Source organism: Lithobates pipiens, unplaced genomic scaffold (genome assembly GCF_037356315.1).
Source record: "Lithobates pipiens isolate NorthernLeopardFrog02 unplaced genomic scaffold, aLitPip1_a1.2 Scaffold_51, whole genome shotgun sequence".
Classification (NCBI taxonomy): domain Eukaryota; kingdom Metazoa; phylum Chordata; class Amphibia; order Anura; family Ranidae; genus Lithobates; species Lithobates pipiens.
The window spans coordinates 2,720,101-2,740,693 of record NW_027507874.1 but is presented as its reverse complement, the minus strand read 5'-3'; the positions used below and the strand labels follow the sequence as shown (position 1 = coordinate 2,740,693).

At 49.9% G+C, this 20,593-nt stretch overlaps 2 protein-coding genes across 2 annotated transcripts in view; both read right to left on the bottom strand.

Annotated features, from left to right (window-relative positions):
- The window catches only part of LOC143957110 (uncharacterized), a 497,982-nt gene that overhangs the window by 195,049 nt on the left and 282,340 nt on the right, over window positions 1-20,593 (bottom strand). The window lies entirely within an intron of this gene.
- On the bottom strand, window positions 14,385-14,869 carry LOC143957153 (histone H2A.J). The gene has a single exon (XM_077467308.1). The coding sequence runs from the start codon at window positions 14,849-14,851 to the stop codon at window positions 14,456-14,458; it is 396 nt and encodes a 131-aa protein (XP_077323434.1). The 5' UTR covers window positions 14,852-14,869; the 3' UTR covers window positions 14,385-14,455.

Genomic DNA, 20,593 nt, shown 5'->3' with positions numbered 1-20,593 from the left:
AATTCAGAGAAGAGTTGATCGATGTTCCCGAAGGAAGAGATATCAGGATTTAGTGTCGGATTATTCCATCTGAGATCATTGGAAGGTTCCATGATATTCTGGCGGGACAATTGAATGAATCAGTTGAATAGTTGCATCAATCACAGATCTGGGCGATTTCTTCAGATAATAAAATGCATTTTCCTCCCAAAGAGTGTGAAGGAGGATCTGAGATCTGTGTTCCTTTCAGCTGGGGGATGTTTGTTTGGTATTGAATATTGAATGATCTCTGAGCTCCAGAAGATATTCAGCAGAATTAAAGGACAATAAAAAGCAGTCCCTGTAAGGAGATCACATCGTTCCTTCACATGAAATACGTTCTAATAAATGATACAAATCATAGAAACTCTGAATTACTGTTAGGACGGACGGGTAAGGAGGGGTGGATGGTTTTGGTTGGAGGGTTTAGCGGTGAGTAGACAATCAGCATAGAATGATTGGAATGAAAAGAGATGAGAGAATGATGTACTGTGATCACATTTCCTGTCATTACTCCTCACCTCTATTACAAGTCTGAGTGTGATAAGAAGACAAAGGCTTTGCCTTTACAGGGAACTTTACCTGACAGTATTAATAATATATAACTTAATTGAAGAATAGAAACCAGGAATGTCCCGCTCTATGTAGAGCATGTTTGTGAGGCAATGCTAAAATAATAATAATATTGATCTTTACACGAGGAGTAGATCGGTCAGACTGGGAAGGGGGTGAATAAACCTCCCTTCTATTCCCATCCTGATTCTAGATTTATCGCGGAGATCATCTCCACTTTCTGTCTGTATATACATCCCCTATTCACCTCCTTGTACTGCACACACACCCCAGTGTTCTACCAGGAATGACCACAAGGTGGCAGAGCTGAATAACACTTATGCCGCACTCACACATTGTTACAATAAAAGATCCTCCACAATATCCCGCCTTACATTGTTACTTTATTTGAAATCACAAAAAGAGAAGATCGTGGAGTTCTTAACCCTCAACACAATGGAGGAAAGAAGCAAGAACAACGAAACATTGTATCTACTCAATCAGCCCAGACAAATCTTTGTCTATTTGTATCTATTTCAATCAACAGCAGATCAATGTACACACAGGGTGGGGGTTGATCTCATTCCGTGTACTTATAGTTCTAATTAACAATAATAATAATAATAGTAAACATAATTCACATGTACAAAGTATCAGATACATACAAATCTGATCACAATATCACCCCGGGCAGCACACAGTCCTAAAAAAAATATTTCCTAAACCATTGGACCATAATGAATTTACACATGATATCCAATCCAAATCTGCGAAACATTTTATTCCCAATCATTCCCGTGTCTGAATGTCTTAGTATGTGTATATATATATATTCAATACATTTGTATGTATTACATCTTAAATGAATATATACCATACAGCAACATGACATGGCAAATACAGAGTAATGGTATGATAACAGTGTAATCAGCACTAGGGATGAGCCGAATAGTGATGGACGAACTTTCGATGGGACGTTTCGCGAACGAAAGTTTGTGGCGGACACCATTGACTTTAATGGCAGGCGAACCTTGAAAACCTGCAGGTCATATTTTCAGCCACAATATACTTACTAGCTATGCACACATAGTCCCACAACATGGACATTGACATAACAAAAGTATTAAGTGAATCTGGGATCGACAACGACAAGCATTCTTTTTTTATCTGTGAAATTTTGACAATTCAGGAGCGCATGAAGGCCATGGAGGAGAGGCAAGGTCAGGGCAGGCTATGAAGGGGGTGCAGGAGATGATCAGTGCCACAGTCAGGGCAGCGCAGTCCTGTGCCAGGGTCCCAGTGTGCCAACCTGTGCTTGAGCCCCTGACCCCTCCCTCTGCCCAGCCCTTACCCCCACCTATGCAGGGCTCCACTGCAGTGGTCTGGAGGTGCCAGTCCAGTGTTGATCCTCAGCCATGGTCCTGACACTGCCTGCTGATTGGCTTCTCCGCTGCTATCTCCCTCACTGTTTGAAAACAGCACCACGATTAGGGATGAGCTTCTTGTTCGAGTCGAACATACGTTCGACTCGAACATTAGCTGTTCGCCCGTTCGGCAAATACCGAGCGTTATGGGCCATTCGTGCCAAATTCGTGTGGCGCTCATGGCCCACAATGCACTGCGCCATCGCAGTGCATTGCTGGCTCATGATTGGCCAAGCATGCACTGTAACCCTGCATGCTTGGCCAATCACAGCGCCGGCAGCAAGGAGAGCCATGATTGGCCACAGGCAGGATGCCTGTGGCCAATCACAGCCCAGGCTGTGTAGTACACGCCCCACACTATATAAGGCCGCCAGCGCGGTGGCCTTGTGTAGTGTGTTGGCCTCTGTAGGAGTTAGTGGGTGTTCTGTGTACCTTCAACATAGTATACACCGTTCATTATCGGCCGATTTTGCGTTCTTGCTCTTCTGTAGTGGTTGTTGTCTGCGTGCCCTGACCGCAGAATACACCGTTATATCCACCTACCGTATATACTCGAGTATAGGCCGACCCGAATATAAGCCGAGGTCCCCAATTTACCCCCAAAAAACTGGAAAAAATTATTGACTCGTGTATAAGCCGAGGGTGAGACATGCCTGTCCATCCCTGTGTGTCGTCCATCCCTGTGTGTGTCCATGCATCCGTGTGTGTGTGTGTCCATGCATCCGTGTGTGTGTGTGTGTCCATGCATCCGTGTGTGTGTGTGTCCATGCATCCGTGTGTGTGTGTGTCCATCCATCCCTGTGTGTGTGCATGCATCCGTGTGTGTGTGTGTGTGTGTGTGTGTGTCCATGCATCCGTGTGTGTCCATCCATCCCTGTGTGTGCATGCATCCGTGTGTGTGTGTGTGTGTGTGTGTGTGTGTGTGTGTGTGTGTGTGTGTGTGTGTCCGTGCAGCCTACCTGTGTCCAGCCTGCCTGTGTCCGTCCAGCCTGTGTCCGTCCCGGCCTGTGTCCGTCCCGGCCTGCGTCCCGTCCCGGCCTGCGTCCCGTCCCGGCCTGCGTCCCGTCCCGGCCTGCGTCCCGTCCCGGCCTGCGTCCCGGCCTGCGTCCCGTCCCGGCCTGCGTCCCGGCCCGTCCCGCAGCTCTTCGTCGGTGGCCATTCTAGGATTCAAAAGCCGCGCCTCCGTCGGTGATAGGCGGAACACTCAATTTCCCACTGACTGCTGGGAAATTGAGTGTTCCGCCTATCGGATGTCCGTGATAGGCGGAACACTCAATTTCCCAGCAGTCAGTGGTCCGCCTATCATGGACGTCCGCTCATCCTCATACTACGGACGAGGATGAGAGGACGTCCGTGATAGGCGGAACACAGACTGCTGGGAAATTCAGTGTTCCGCCTATCACAGGCGAAGGCGGAGACGGAGGCGCGGCCTTTGAATCCTAGAATGGCCGCTGTCTGTCTGCTCGACACGCTGATCGGGCAGACAGACAGCGATGACTCGAGTATAAGCCGAGGGGGGCACTTTCAGCCTCAAAAAAGAGGCTGAAAATCTCGGCTTATACTCGAGTATATACGGTATATAGCAAGCTATCTTGCTCTTTTTAAATAGAGCTTGCAGTCAGTTGTAGGAGATTGTGCGTGCTGTCTGCGTGCCCTGACCGCAGAATACACCGTTATATCCACCTATATAGCAAGCTATCTTGCTCTTTTTAAATAGAGCTTGCAGTCAGTTGTAGGGGATTGTGTGTGCTGTCTGCGTGCCCTGACCGCAGAATACACCGCTTTATCCACCTATATAGCTACGTATCTTGCTCTTTTTAAATAGAGCTTGCAGTCAGTTGTAGGAGACTGTGCGTGCTGTCTGCGTGCCCTGACCGCAGAATACACCGTTATATCCACCTATATAGCTAGCTATCTTGCTCTTTTTAAATAGAGCTTGCAGTCAGTTGTAGGAGATTGTGCGTGCTGTCTGCGTGCCCTGACCGCAGAATACACCGTTATATCCACCTATATAGCTAGCTATCTTGCTCTTTTTAAATAGAGCTTGCAGTCAGTTGTAGGAGCTTGTGCGTGCTGGCTGCGTGCTCTGATCTCTGAGGACTTCCAGAGTGGTGGAGGAGGAGAGGGAGCTGATGGCGTCGGTTAGCCCAGGCCAGGAGCCTGTTCCTCGGCCTGAGGAAAAGCGTGGAGCCCTGAAGCTCCTGGAGTTCGTTGAGGAGGAGAGGCTGTACTTGGAAAACCAGCTTGACTTGGTTGACTGGTCTCTGAGACAGCCAGGAGAAGACGTGGAGAAATCTGCGGAGAGGAAAAGAAAAGCCAAGGGCTTAATGGTAAAGGCTTCTCGCTGTTACTGCGAAAGAATGAAAGTTTTGGCCGAGCTGAGGAATAGACGCGACAGATCAGGTATCAAGAAGAGAACAGAATTCAAACCTGTCATAGATGGACTGAAAAAGCAGTGTAATATGCTTGGTGAGCTTTTATCAAAACTAATTGAAAGTGCCACAAGCGAAAAGGACTTTCTGTTGAATATAGGAAAAGTTATGAGAGTGGCGTGCGATGAAGGCTCTCAAGCGGTAAGACGCCGCAACCAGCGTCTATCAAAGGCGGCGGAGCCCATGAGAGAGGCGGAGGAACCCACAAGTGAGAGTGCACAGACAGTGCAAGGAACCATGGCTGGTCTCATTCACAAAGGAAAGAAAGAGAGGGATTTTCTGCAGGGTATTGTGGAAACCCTTCGAGTGGCTAACGAGGAAGGCTCCCAAGCTGTAAGGAGGCGAAATCTCTCTCAAACAGCGGAGAATAAAGCCAAGATGGCGGACCCAACCACAGAGAAGGGAACGCAGGAGACCGTGTCAGCGTCAGCGGTCAACCCAGCAAGTGAGCATAAGACAGTGGAGAAGAAGGTGGATGTGGCGATGGAAGTAGAGACTTCAGAGATGGACGGTGAGGTGGGGAATTCTAAAGGGGATGTTGTGGAGGGTGCCCCTGTTACATCTAAGTCCTTACCCACATGTGGGGGGGATGGTGCGAGTAAAGGGGGTTCACCTAAGGATACGGCACATGACCCGGTACAGAAAACCCCATCCGTGAAAAACCCCAAGGCTCAAGAAGTAAAGAAAACAAAGAAGAAAACGGACTTACCTGTGCAGGACTTCCCGGTGAACCTTGGCAGAGACTGTGTGCAAGATGAGCCGTCAGCAGTGTCGGCCATCGTTGCTGTAAAGCAGCCCCAGGGTGAGGGGAAAGTTAGGGTTGAACAACCCAAAGTGGACAGTGTAATGGCGTCCAAGTCTCCAGCAATGGAGGGAGGTGGGAGTGGCACGCTGTCTTCCCGGAAGGCAGAGGGAGTTACAAGTCGAGCCCAACCCAATCAGAAAGCGGCCGCCGGGAATGGCGCGAAAAAAGGGGGAGGAGTAGCGGGTGACGCGGCTGCGCGTCACTTCCGGATCGCGGCTCCCGCGACTTCCGGGAATGGCGCAGTGTGTGAGGACGGAGTTCCGGCGGAAGCGGCAATACGTCACTTCCGGTCCGCGACCTCCGAGGTTTCCAGTCCTCAGGTTCCTACCGCTGAGGGTAATGATTCGGTTTCAATGACGGATGAATCCTTGTGCCCAGGGCAGAAGATGGAGTGGGGTGACTGCCCCATGAGCCCGTTAGGTGAGGATGACCCCGCTCTTGCATTTATTAAGGGATTAGAGGGTTCACAGTTGGATGGGTCCATGAGTGCTCTCATGGATATGGGTGAAGGCTGGTCTGAGGACTGGGATGCGCTCCTGGCTCAGAGTGCATCTGCCAGGGGACCCCCGGTCTCTCAGGCCCAACCCAAAGAGGTAAATAAAACGGTCCAGAGTAAAAATATTGCTGGGGAAGTTTCTGCGGGGACCACTGCGGGGTCTGTTCCGGGGTCTCCCCCGGGACGGGTTTTGCAGGGGTCTCCGGAGGTGAGACTCTTAACTGCCTTGGGCGAGCGGCGCTCGTACGCCAATGTGGTGGGGTCTGCGGCGCCGCTTGACCCGATATATAGGCAGTTTGGCACGGGGAATTTCCGAGTGCCTCCGGCGGATCAGTCCTCAGGGGCTAATACATGGTCCAGGGGGACTGGTGGGCCGGAAAGAAGGCGCCGGAATGTGATACAATTAAGGTGGGAGGGTGAGGGTCAGTGCCCCAGTAGAGGGCAGGTGGTGGACATGGTGCTTTCTCTAGGCATCAAAGTTGCGGAGATCTTTGCGGTAATTCACCCTGCTGGATCCCGTGACTTTGATGTCAGTTTTACTAGTGCTGTCATAATGGAATTGTTCCTTACTACTTTCGGGCTTATTAAAAATACAGAGCCCTGGAAGGGATTTAGGGTTATCCCTATCAGTAGGCAGGAGGAGGTTAAAAATGTTACCATCCTGGTGCGGAATGAGAGCCTACCGCCAGAGGACATAAGTACCTGGTTGTGTAGGCATGGCCAGTTGCAGGGCCCTCTGAGGAAAGGGTTGGATGAGCGCGGGGTGTGGACCGGGGCTTGGAATGCCAGGATTAAGTTGCGGAGGCAGGGTAACTCTGTTGCCCATATCCCAGGTAGTGCCTTCTTGGGCAGAGACCGCATACTGGTATTCTACCCCGGTCAGCCCCGCCGCTGCTTCCGGTGTGGATGTCCAACCCACCTCAGTGCGGACTGCACAGTGGTTCGTTGTGCTAAGTGCAACAAATTTGGTCATATGAGTGACTCTTGTGGTCTCATCCAATGCAACCTGTGTGGGCAGATGGGACACCCGTTCAGCAGGTGTCCCAGGGCTCACAGGGAAAAGTCAGGGGATCCTACTGGTGCCCCTCCCTCAGAAGGGGCTCAGGACCCAGGTGGAAATTTGTCCACTGACACTAGGCCAAGTGCTGAGGCCGTGTTGGTGGAGAAGGAGGTGTGTTCTAGGGTGGAGGTTCCTGGCGGTGGGGTCCCTCCTCCTGCAGTACCTGAGAATGGGGAGCCTCCTTCCGTCGCTCCTTCTGCCGGTGATGCCCCTGGGAGGGTGGTGGCGCCCCGTAGGGGGTTGAGTCCGGTGGAGGGGAGGCGGAGGAGGGTCTCTAAAAGGAGGAGTACAAGGCAGAGGCCAGAGCGGGTGAGTTCTTCTCGCAGTAGGAGTCCTATTAGGTCTCCTGATCCTGTGCCTCCCTCTATGCCACCTGGACCTTCAGTGGTGGCGAGAGAGTCAGTAGGCTCATCTATGTCAGATGATGAGCAGGATACTGACGCAGAGGAGGGAAGAGTACCTAGGGGGGGTTTGGGTGGTAAGGTATCTGAGGTGGTGCCAGAAGTAGTGAGGAGCCCGGTGTCAAGTGGCAGAGGTGGCATCGGGAAGAAAAACAGTAAGAAAAAAGACAGGGAAAAGTGGGACAAGCTTTTAGATAGCTTGACCCCTGCTCAATTTCTCAGGCTTTGTGCTCCCTACTCTTCGGGAGCAGAATCCTGAATGTAAAATTTGTGTTTAGTTGTGTAGTAGTATTATTTTGTATTATTTTGTCTGTATTTTGAAAAAGTAATGGTTTGAAATGTAAAGTATTGTATATATGGTAGCAGTATACTGGAATAAAAAATATCCACCTATATAGCTAGCTATCTTGATCTTTTTAAATAGAGCTTGCAGTCAGTTGTAGGAGATTGTGCGTGCTGTCTGCGTGCCCTGACCGCAGAATACACCGCTATATCCACCTATATAGCTAGCTATCTCGCTCTTTTTTAATAGAGCTTGCAGTCAGTTGTAGGAGATTGTGCGTGCTGTCTGCGTGCCCTGACCGCAGAATACACCGCTATATCCACCTATATAGCAGCTATCTTGCTCTTTTTAAATAGAGCTTGCAGTCAGTTGTAGGAGATTGTGCGTGCTGTCTGCGTGCCCTGACCGCAGAATACACCGCTATATCCACCTATATAGCTAGCTATCTCGCTCTTTTTTAATAGAGCTTGCAGTCAGTTGTAGGAGATTGTGCGTGCTGTCTGCGTGCCCTGACCGCAGAATACACCGTTATATCCACCTATATAGCTAGCTATCTTGCTCTTTTTAAATAGAGCTTGCAGTCAGTTGTAGGAGATTGTGCATGCTGTCTGCGTGCCCTGACCGCAGAATACACTGCTATATCCACCTATATAGCTAGCTATCTTGCTCTTTTTTAAATAGAGCTTGCAGTCAGTTGTAGGAGATTGTGCGTGCTGTCTGCGTGCCCTGACCGGAGAATACACCGCTATATCCACCTATATAGCAGCTATCTTGCTCTTTTTAAATAGAGCTTGCAGTCAGTTGTAGGAGATTGTGCGTGCTGTCTGCGTGCCCTGACCGCAGAATACACCGCTATATCCACCTATATAGCTAGCTATCTTGCTCTTTTTAAATAGAGCTTGCAATCATTGTTAGGAGCTTGTGCGTGCTGGCTGCGTGCTCTGACCTGTCCTGAGAGAGTGAGAGCTTCCAGAGAGGTGGAGGAGGAGTGGGAGATGATGGCGTCAGCCAGCCCAGGTCCGGGGCCCTCTTCCCGGCCTGGGACCGTGGTTCATCCCCCTGGATTGAAAGACTTCTCCAGGGAGGAAAGACTGTTCCTGCAAACGCAGTTTGAGCTGCTGGACTGGACCCGGGCCCAGCCGGGGGAGGATGCAGAAGCGCCGGACAAGGATCAAAGTCCTTGTACAGAAGGCCACGGTGGCCTATGTACTGAAGTCGGAGAGGCTAGCGGACCTGCGGAATTGCAGAGACCGCTCAGCCAGTAGCAGAAGGGGAGAGTACTGGGAGGCCATTGAAGGCCTGAAACATGAGTGCAGAGACCTGTGGCGGCTGCTGGGCGGTCTCTGCGAACGCGGAGTTGGTGAGAGGGGCTTCCTCTCCGAAAGGGAAAAAGAGCTCCTGAGAGCAAGCCAGGAGGGATCCCAGACAGCCAGGAGAAAAGGCTCTTACCAGAAAGCGTTGCTGGAAATGGAGGACAAGCTGCGAACCCCAGTGGAGGAAGTAGTCTCGATGGGTGAGGAAGATCAGCGCCCCGAGGTGGAGACCAGCCGGGTGAGCGTGGCCCCTGGAGCCGTAGGTGCGGAGGGTCCCCGGATCCCTGTTGTTTCACCTGCTCTTCCAGAAGCTGGGAAGCAGGTAGGTCCGGGTAGGGCACCCCATGATGCGCAGGGAAGCTCTGGGGGAGAGGCAAGTCAGACGGAACAGCATGGGAGGAAGCTGGTGGTGGTCCTCACTAGAGGCCACCCGGAGGGACCTGTGAAGGCCGGTGGCAGGAGGTTAGTGGATGACGTTGCTGTGCGCCCCCCCCCCCAGTGGCCCGATCGAGCCCGCAGCATCCGAGACAGTGCGAGGGGTGCCGACCGTAATGGCGGCCCCCGCCGCGGCCGCATGTAGTGAGGGAGAGGTGCCGGCAAGCTCGGACTATGTACAGAAGGAACTTCTTGGACAGACATCCATTGCAGACACTAGGGAAGGTGGGGGCGGGGAGGTGGATGTGTCACTTCCGGTTTCCGGGAATGCGGCCGGAGGTGACCTCCCTGAACCGGAAGTACCACTTGCGGTGGCCCCGGAGGTCGCGAAAATGTGTGCTGAAGAGGTGGGGACACCCCGGGCCTTGGTGGCCAAGTCTCCTGCTCCCTTGGGACGGGTGAGAGCTCTGGGAGCCTCGGGGATTCCGCTGGTGGCTGCTGCCTTGGGGACCCCAGAATCTTCCGGTGAAGTTTTACCTGGTAGGCAAACAAGTTGGGGAGAGTCCCCCATGGGGGAGCTAGGGGGAGAATGTCCAGCCCTAAGCTTTATCAGGGAGCTGGAGGGGTCTCAGCGGCAGGAGCGGGATATGGCTCAGGAGATGGAGGTAGCTTCCTCCCAAGCCTCCGCCACTGTGGGGGGTGTGGCTATGTCTCCAACCTTGGAGGTGGTTAAAAACAAGGTGCCTTGTTGGGAGGAGGGTAGAGGGTGGGAGTGGGGGGGGGGGGCGTGTGCTGCTCCGTCGGAGCCCATGGGCTCATCTCAACGGGGGTCTGGCCCTTCCCCCACAGTCCCGAATCCCATCTTGGGCACGCAGGAAGAGGCAAACCTCTTAGGTGCCCTGAAAGCTGGGCGCTCATTTGCCCAGGTGGCAGGTTCCTCTGTCCCTCTGGGCCCCCTGTATGGCCAGTTTGGTGCCCAGAATTTCTGGGCCCCCCCTGAGGAGCAGCTCCAAGGGGCACAGGCTTGGTCAAGGGGTACGGGGGGTCCAGAAAGGCGCAGGCGGAATGCGGTGCAGCTCAGGTGGGAGGGGACGTCAGCATGTCCCAGTAGGGGTCAAGTAATTGACTACATGCTGGGGTTGCTCTTTAAGGTTTCTGACTTGTTCGCGGTCATACATCCCACAAACAGCAAGGAGTTCGATGTGAGCTTCGTCTCCGTGGTCTCTATGGAGCTTTTCCTGACCCTGTACGAGATCGTCAGAAAGTCAGATCCATGGAAAGGTTTCCGTGTAGTGCCTCTTTCGAGGCAGGAGGAGATAAAAAATGTGACCGTCTTGGTTAGAAACGAGTCCCTTCCTCCTGAGGATATCGCAACCTGGCTGGCGCGGTATGGGCAGCTCCAGACAGGGTTGAGGAAGAGTTTGGACGAGCGCGGGGTCTGGACGGCTGCTTGGTTGGTCAGGATCCGGCTCAAGCGCCACAACAATACCGTGGCGCATGTACCCGGGAGCGCATTTATAGGGAGAGACCGGAGCCTGGTCTTCTACCCTGGCCAGCCCTGTCGGTGTTTCAAATGTGGCAGTCCCACGCACCTTAGAGCGGACTGTACCATGCCTCGCTGCGTGAGGTGTAATGGCTTCGGCCACTCACCTGAGGGTTGCAGACTCATAGTTTGCAACCTCTGTGGGGAAATGGGGCACCCTTTCAGCCGCTGCCCCAAGGCTTTTAGGGGGTGCCAGGCTGAGGGGAGTGCTCCAGGCCCGGAGGGTAAGCCGATCCCTAGACAAAGTAGGGATCCCAAACCTTCTGGGCCACAGAATGAGGGTGCCCCCCTCCCTCAAAGGGTCAGACCCCCCAGGCGTGAGCAGGGGGCAGGCACTGCATCAGCAGGCATGTCAGTAGGTTCCCCAGGCCCTGTCCGGCCCTGTGCCCGACGGGGCGATGGTAGGAAAGCCAGCTGAGAAACAGACTAAACCTAAAAAACCCTCGGTTAAAAAACATCCCCCCCACCCGGTTCCCCCCTCTCCCCCTTCCCCTCCCCCCCCTCTTGTTTCCCCTCTCCCTGCCTCCCCTTTCCGTCCCCTACCACCTTCCCCTTCTTCCCCTTCCTCCCCTTCTTTCCCTCCCCCACCCGTTTCTCCCCCCCCCAGATGTACCGCATCCGCCTCCGGATCCGGCGGCCCTTCTTATGCCTCCTCCCTCTACGGAGATAGTGGGTGGTCGGCAGGTCGGCCTGGGGGGGTATCCCAATGGACACCTCTGAGGTGGGTAAGGGGGTGAATAAGCGCCCCAAAGACGTGTCTAGTGGGAGGTCAGATGGTGAGAGCGGGAGGGAGCCCCCCAAGTCCGACTGGGTTAAAAAAAATGAAAAAGCGGAAGAGGAAGGGCCTGGGGAAGGAGGGTGGCGAGGACCCCCAGCCTAGCACCAGTCTGGGGGTGGGTGGGGGACCCTCGCTCGCCCTCTGGAACCGTTTCGGGGTCCTATCCTCTGACTCTGAGGAGGATTGACCTAGGCATGTAATATAGAGAGGAACGTAAACTTTAATCACTAAGGATGACGGTACCCGCTCCAATACGCCTTGCGACGATTAATGTTGCAAGTGTGCGTTCAGCGGCGGCTAGGTTTTCAGCCTTTGATTTTCTCGGCCGCGTTGAAGCCGACATTTTGTTTTTGCAAGAGACCTGGCTGGCATCTGTGGCAGAGATGCACCTAGCAAAGAGGGAGTGGAGACATGGGCCCTCCCTCTGGTCTCTTGCGGCTGAGCCCTGCAGTGGTGTTGCGGTCCTTTTTAAGACCGGCTCGGTGGCTTGTCGACGAGTGATTGAATTAGAAATCTGTAGGTGTTGGATTGTGGATGCAGTCGTGAGAGGGGAATTTCTCCGCCTCATAAATTTCTATGGTCCCCAGTCAAGAAGGGGGAGGAAGGACCTTCTTGCGCTGCTGAAACCATACCTGTTTACATCCCAGCAGGTGGTCTTTAGTGGTGACTTTAACCTAGTCACCAGGTCAAAGGACCGGGCAGGCACCTCAGGCCCTCTGGGATATGATAGTATCTTTTTGAATCGTATAGTGAGGGAGGCCGGGTTGGTGGATGTGCACGTTCGCCACTTCCCCAACCTCACTGGTTTCACATACTCCAGAGGTAGTAGCAAGAGTAGATCCTGAAGTCAGGTCGGCCTATGAAGACTTCTTTATGGAACAAGCTTCGCTACTTGAGAGCGGCTGCTCTCGCCAGAAATGGTGGGAGGTAGTGAAGAAGAGGTCAGAAGGCTTCTTCCGGGAAGTCTCTGGTCGTCGGGCAGCTTCCCGGTACCAGGCCTACCAGAAGTTGCGCAGGCGGCTTGACCGCTTGGTTTCTGATGGTGGCCCTCAGGACCAGATTTCAGATCTGAAGCTTCAGATGAAGGAGTGTCAGTATGACCGTCTCGCCTCCCTGGTTCTTGAGAGGGATTACGGGAAGTTCACCAACCCGGGCCCCTACAAGAGCTGTGGTGACGCGGTGAGTGGGAAGGTCATACACGGACTGAGGGATCCCTCGGGTTCTTTGGTAAGGTCCAGGCCGGGAATCCTGGGGATCATCAGAGCCCATTTTTCGGACATCCTGTTACGACTCTTTAGTAAAGCAGATCGCACGTGTACCTGGAGATTACATGGAAAACATGAATCTTTAACACTCCCTAACACCAGTTCCAATATTTCATATTTATAAAGATTATTTTGAAAAGGAAACAAAGAAATGCATTTTATTCCCACATCTCTCCTTCCTGGGTGTAAAGCTGAGCGGAGATGAGAAGGGCGGCTCTATTCATCTATTTAGAAGCTTTTAAATATTTTGCTGAATGGAAACCGATGTAATTCATCAGAAGCGCAATATTGTCTGTATTGATTCATAGTACATATTTGTATCTTTTTTTTTTTTCTTTTTTCAGTTACATAATCCTATGCAGATCTGATTATGTATTTTATTGTACATACTGTTATATATCTGGCAGTGTCATGATTTCTACCAGTCCATTCACATTATATATATATATATTCTCTAAATGTAATATGGGGGAAATCTGTTACTGCTACATCTGATAGAGGCCAATCCCATGATACTATACAGATCTCATGACAAACCTATTCTTCCAATTCTTTTTCGGAGAGAAAACAAATCACCAGTTACTATTGTTAATATTTATAAAAGATTACTAAAGAAGGGGGGGGGGGGTTCATTTATGTTTCCATTAAAACCATAAAACCATTCAGTACTTTGTAGATAATTACTTAGAAACATTGTTAATATTTTGCTGATTTCTCGTTACAGTGGATACCGATCTGTTTGTTTTATTGATTCATTGTACATATGTATCTGGGAGTGTCATGTTTTCTACCAGTCCTTTCACTTTTTAGAAATCTAATAACAGAGAACATATTTTACATCATTCAACAATCTTCTGAATCGATTTCTATTCCAGACTAATCGATGAATCAGTTTGGGAACAAAGCGCTGATTATATTTCTCAGATAATTGTCTCATCTGATGGTCTCAGTGTCGGATTTGGCGGTATAAATGGGCTGATTATTTGTCTGTAACGTTCTAAAGAATTCTGGCGGGCAAATGTGGAATGTAGCAGTTTGAAATATGAGCCAATCAGAACTGTCAGCGTTTCCTTCACGAGCCAATGATGTTTTTGATGAGGAATCCATAGAAATGTGTTCTGAGCTTTCTCCGTTTTCAGCCCAGAAAATGCTTGTTCTGCAGACTTTTCATTGATCTCTATAGAAAACATTCTCTAGGATTCTGTAACACAAACCCCGGGAAATATAATATGTCAGCGCGTTTATCAAGTGTCTGGAATGTTCCCCGGAAGAATTTAAATTTTGTTTCATTACATTTCTGTGTCAGATTAGCCGATCTGAGATGATTCTATTTAAAATTCTATTTAAAATGTATTTAAAATTCTATTCTATTTAAAATGAAGTGAAATCCGTTCCATACCCCGCCCGGCATAATAGGAACATTCTGAGATCTGTGTTTCCGATCAGTCGGAGGATGATTGTTTTAGTACAATTTCTGATCTGTAATAGATTCAGCAGAACCAATGTTTGAATTGTACTAGAAGTGTGAATAAATAAGAATGTATTTCCCGTGTAAAGCTATGCAGACAATTGAGGGCTGATTGCATGCGATGTGGTAGACACAATGAGGGGTGTGTGGGGGGCTCTTTGTAGAGAGATGTGGGTGGCTCTGAGAAGAGCCTTTGTGTTGTAGAAATGAAAGGATTTGGGAGTAGAAAGGAGTTGTCGGGATTACTTGGATTTGGCGGCGGCCTTGTGGCTCTCGGTCTTCTTGGGCAGCAGCACGGCCTGGATGTTGGGCAGGACTCCTCCCTGGGCGATGGTGACGCCGCCCAGCAGCTTGTTGAGCTCCTCGTCGTTGCGGACGGCCAGCTGGAGGTGTCGGGGGATGATGCGGGTCTTCTTGTTGTCGCGGGCGGCGTTGCCGGCCAGCTCCAGGATCTCAGCCGTGAGATACTCGAGGACGGCGGCCAGATAGACGGGAGCTCCGGCCCCGACCCGCTCCGCATAATTGCCCTTCCTGAGCAGACGGTGAACACGGCCGACTGGGAACTGCAGACCAGCCCGGGATGATCGGGTCTTGGCCTTAGCCCGAACCTTGCCTCCTTGCTTTCCACGGCCAGACATTGTGAGATTCTTCTGTTACTCTGCTAAAGATCGCTCATTTCTGCAGCTTCCTTATGTTTATACAGTCAATGCTCTGACATCACACACTGTGGTTGGTTAATTTCCAAGCCAGCCAATAGTGTTCTGACTTGTTTCTACACCAATCAGTAAACAAAGAAGGAAAGCAAAACACTCGTCCCTATCACATGACTGAATCCTCCAATAGATTTTTTTTTAAAAGCGGCATTTTTAAAATATCCGCCATGATCTGTCTGTTATCTGTGTTAGTAGTTACCTTCTTTGTGTGGGGGAGGGGAGTTCCTCCACATCAAACAATGTGTAAGAATTAGGAGCTCTGACATTGGACTGTTTGTCTCCATAATAAATGAGATGACAGAAAATTCTCACTGATCGGATTATTCCGTTCTTAGTGAATAACAAGTAGAAAGGTGACTTGTACAGCTTGTTCCATCCAGCACAATTCTATACTAACATGGACAGATCGCTGAGCACCATGCACAATGCAGGGTTAATAACCCTCAGGGCCAGTGCTACCACTAGGCAAACTAGGAAGCCGCCTAGGGCGCACTTCTGCCTGGGGGTGCCGGGCCACTGGTGTTCCTACTCTCTGCAGCGAACAACTAAGTCTCAGCACCAGCAGGCAGCCGCCTTCGCAGATAGTATCAGAGGTGCAGCGCGGGCAGAGGACTGTGTCTTTGGCCTGACTCCCGAATGAATGGAAGCAAGCAAACATTCTCTGATGGGCACTAGTAGGCTGTATTGATGAGCGTTGGGAGGCTGCATTGATGGGCGCTGGTGAGGCTGCATTGATGGGCGCTGATGAGGCTGCATTGATGGGTGATGGTGAGGCTATAGTTGATGGTGAGGTGTCCATGGGCAGGGGATTAAAAAATATGGGGTGTACATGGGCAGGGGGGAAGGGGGTGGAGCCAGGGGAGGGGTGGCAAAAGGAGGTTTTTGCCTAGGGTGTCAAAAATCCTTGCACCAGCTCTGATAACCCTGCATTGTAGGAGTAGCCTGGAGTGCAACCAGGGCCATGGCTGTTAATCGTGCACTCTAAACCTCATGTGTTAGGGGTCTGGTGCTGGATGGATTTTTCTACAACATTTTTATTGCTGAGAACTCCACTCCACTTTGGGACTCTATTGGAGAAAATCCCCCATTTCAAACTGTGACACCAGGAGAAGAAATGTAGTTAATTAGTGTAACGGCACCCCGGGCCACAATCCAGGCACAATAGGGAGCAGGCCTGATTTTTTTTTAGATGAAATAACAAACATGTCATACTTACCTGTTCTGTGCAGCTGTGTTGCACAGAGCAGCCTTGATCCTCGCTTCTTTGGTCCCCCGCTGGAGCTCTGGGCCCCACCCCCTTGCTGTGTGCCCCCATAGCAAGCTCCTTGCTGTGGGGGCACTTGTGCATGCTCACTCGCGAGCCAACTCTCTGTGTCCTCAGCCCATGTCCTGTGCTCCCGCCTCACTGGCTGTGATTGACAATTATTTACTTTATTATTATTATTATTTTTTTATCTTGGGGGGGAGGGTAGGGAATGGATTTTTGCTGACACATTTTATTTTTTATTTTTTTTCTTGGGGGGGAGGGTTCTTTCATTAACAACTCAAACTGAGAGCCTCTGAACATTGCAAAATTTCACATTACAAAATGTTCTAAAAGTATATTTTTCTCTTCAATATTTTTTATTGAACATGTTATAGACAATACAGAAGGAAAATCATTAATATTTTCACTTCGGCCAAGTACAAAAATCCACATACTGTTCATAGAGTGGGGAAAGTTGGATCTGGAATATATCAACAGAATTTAAAGTAACCATGTACACTTACCATCATACTTTTGCTAGAAGATAATAGAGGTTTGATTAAGTCAGTGATTAAACAACACATCGGTGTGCGGTGCACCCAAAATAATGCATCCAAAACACAAACAACAAATAAAGAGAGAACATAAAAGAAGTAAATAAATTACTCTAAGAAGAATCTGAACATTCTCAAGTGTAAATATTTGTAGCCAAGGTTGCCAGTCTAGGCAAAATCTGGAGCCTCTCTTGCGTGAATAGGATATGGCACATTAATAAAACCATTGTAAATGTACTCTGTGGATGACCTCTGATAAATTAGGTGTCAATGTCTGTTTCCATGTGCTAGTGATTGTAAACTGTGCTGTAATTAAAATATGAATGACAACGGAGTGGAATTGGCTGGGGATACCATCAATAGGAGTTGAGAGGGCTGAATGATAATGCCCGTAATTTGGTAAATTAGGGGGATAAAAATGCATTCCAGAAACTGGTCAGCAGGGCTGGACCTACCATTGGGCTTGACAGGGCTCAAGCCCACGGGCCCCACCCAATAGAGGGCCCCGCATGCCCCGCTGAGATACATAGCCAAGTGTACTCAGCTCGGCTCCGCTCACAGTCATGCCCAGTCCCGACCTGTGATGGACATAACACAGGGGCTGGGAGTGACTGTGAGCCGAGCCAAGTACACTCTGGACTGCGAGAGGACCCAAGATACAGAGGACTTTGTATCTCAGCAGCACCATTTTTAAACTTCAAGACTGCAATGACAAGGCTCCAAATGACACTGGATAAGGCTTTAATGACACTGGGCAAGGCTGCATGTAATTTTTTTTCCTTAAACTTCCCTCCTAAAAGTTTTTTCCTTAAAATTCCCTCCTAAACTTAGGGTGCGTGTTATACACCGGCGCGTGTTATATGCCGATAAATATGGTAATGTATAGAAGGTAGGGCCCAAAGTGACTCAAGCCCAGGGGCCCCCATCACCCTAAGTCCTGCCCTGCTGGTCAGGGATTTGCAGTGCCACAATACATGAAGCAAATTGCCAAGTTGTCCACGTCTTCTCCGGAAGCTAGCAGAAGCAGGCAGTAGAGAAGATAATAGACAGTTTGTAAGGGGTTAGATATACCATCTGTATATGATTTGAAATGCATTTTCCTTATGTGAAACACAGTGAGCAGCTTTGTGGGTATGTGGGATAATAGGGATAATAGCAGACAGCCAGTCCTCCAGCGAGAACATTTGATTGAACTCATGCTCCCACTGAAGAAAAGTGGGAATCTTAGAGGAGGATTTGGGATTTTGTAATCTGGCATAGGATCAAGAGATACCTCCTTTTTGGATGTGAGGTGATTGGTAATAGTTCCATACTTCCTTATCCGTATCTAATTGCCAACAGGAGTATTTACAATGGAAATGGAAATGACAAATTTAGGTGTACTGGAATATGCTTTGTAGAGACACATCTGGTAACCACATCTTTAATCCATACATGATCTCAATGGAAATTACAGAGGCCACTGCCGGCTGACGCGTTTCAAAGGGATTCCTTCTTCCTCAGAGCCAAGCAGTGTTGCCTCCTTCAGCTTCACATGTATATATATAGGGACACACAAGAACCAGCATGCATTCAATCAAAAAACCCCTCCCTAAGGGGTGGTACATAAAGGGGGTAAATCCCATTACGCCTCCTATACTGACATTTGCATAGATTGGCATGAATAAACATAAAATACCAATGGGCTAATGGGGAAAATCAGATCCACAGTAATGGATGTTGCACTTCTCCAGTCAAACTAGACATAGCATAGTGTGATGTAACATAGCTCTGCACATTGCTCCCGGCAATGCCAGTGTTGGAACACATATGGCGGTGTCGCACATGCGCAGTCCAGTGGGTAGCCAAATGTGATGGGTCACCATATGTGTCGCCAAGATTGGGGGGGGGGGGGGGGAGGGGGAGAAAAGGAAATCCTCTTGACCCCTCTAAATGCACCTGCCAATCAATGCCATAATGCAAAGTGCAAAGGACCTATCCCAATATGATCAGGGGTGCATACAATGAATGCACAGGGGTGCATATCGGTCCAAATACATGCACATGTGAGTGCACGTGCATGCAGTCCCAAAATCACATATTGCACATGCCATTACAGCTGAAGGAGTCAGACTGGTTCTGCACAATATAAATGTCGGGGCTACATGGGCCCATATATTAAGAATATGTTGACCGCGTGTACATACATGTAAAGGAAACATGTGCAGAACAGGCATATTAAACACATTATGCAACTATGCAAACACTTGTTGATTTAAAGCACATGTTCAAACCACTGAAAGACCGCTCCATGTACAAATGCTGCATCAGGGTGGCCCTTAAGAGCAAATCACTTACTTGTATGTGATTTTTCTTCTTCGGCAGCGGGGCGTGTGCCGCCAGAGTCCAGCTCCCACTTTGACTGGGCACATCAGGAGCCAGTCAGCGGGTTCTGCAGAAACCCAGTGTTCTTTCTGAGAGAAGCAGAACGGCGGTCTGCCAATGTAAAGAAGGCTGATTGCCTTTCTGCTAGTAAGAAGGACAGAGATCTTGTGTTTCTGCTAAGCACTAAAAGAAAGCTCTATTTGTGGGTAAAAGAAAAGGACATCAAGTTTATTTGGGTACAGTGTTGCATGACCGCGCAAATGTCAGTTAAAGCAACGCAGTGCTGTATTGCAAAAAAATGGCCTGGTCACTAGCAGGGGTAAACCTTCTGGAGCTAAAGTGGTTAAAGACAGGAAAGATGCAGCATATAGTGGACATAAAGAGGAATTCTACTTTGCTCTCTAGTGGCCTGTGGCTTCTTTCTCTTCATTCCAGCTCTGCAGCCTATGCAAGAACCTTCAGTATTCAACAATTGTAGGATTGTTGGGTGCCGGTCTCCCCTGCTGCATTGCTGTGGCTTCATCCTCCAACTGCTATTTCAATAGAGGACTCAGCAGTGACATAACAATGGGAGGAAGGAGCCACATAGTGTGTGGTGGGGAACACAGGCATACCACACACCTGGGAGGGAGTGTTGAATGATTTTCAGACTGACAGAGTCTGTGGGGCTGAAAGAGGATTGCTAGGAGATGGGTCATTGGGGGAGTGGAGAATGAGGTAAGCAAAAGTTTTTACTCCCCCCTTAGTCTGAGTTAGCAGTTAACCCTTGCAGTGTGGGCAGAGCTCCACTAGAAGTGAGAATGTTTTGGGTTACTGTCAGATGGGCTTTAAAGAAACATGAATGTTAACGAAACGAGGTGGACAGCGTCCGCAATGCCCCGCCATAGAAGCTGCTGGCAGGGTAATCAGGACAATCCTAAAATAAATCTAGAATGGATGAAACATTGAGGAGCTGAAAGAAGAGATGTAATCCAGTCCCATGTGTGGGCCTTTGACCTCCTGTAGCATGCAGTGCACACCTTCTCCTCTCCCCATGTGAGGGCAAAAGAGGAGAATAAAAGCCTCATATTCTGTGTACAGAGGAGTGTGAGAAGTGTGTTCATACATCCCCGGCTTCCCTCCTATCCAGGCATATTGTAAGGACATGTAGTATGGTATAATGAAGGCATACAGCACTGTCGGGAAATATAAGGAATTGCAAGACACGTAGTGAAGGCATACAAAGGAAGGCCCCCAGATCCCATCCCCACTACCCATTCACATGGAATGGAAAAAATGTGCTGGGCGGCGCACAACGACTTATATAGACATGGGGGCGGGATCACCGCCTGTCACCCGGTGATCCCGCCCCTTATGACGTCACTGCCCCAGCATGCCCCGGTCGGTGACGTCATAAAGGGGGCACAGGGTGACATCACCCAGAGGCCCCGCCCCATGCCTATATAAGTCGTTGCGCAACGCTCACACTGCATTACAGCGGGAGAGAGCGTCGGGAAGAAGAAG

Bases quoted from the DNA above. Each gene is read 5' to 3' on its own strand.
- LOC143957153 (XM_077467308.1), bottom strand. From the start codon at position 14,851: ATGTCTGGCCGTGGAAAGCAAGGAGGCAAGGTTCGGGCTAAGGCCAAG.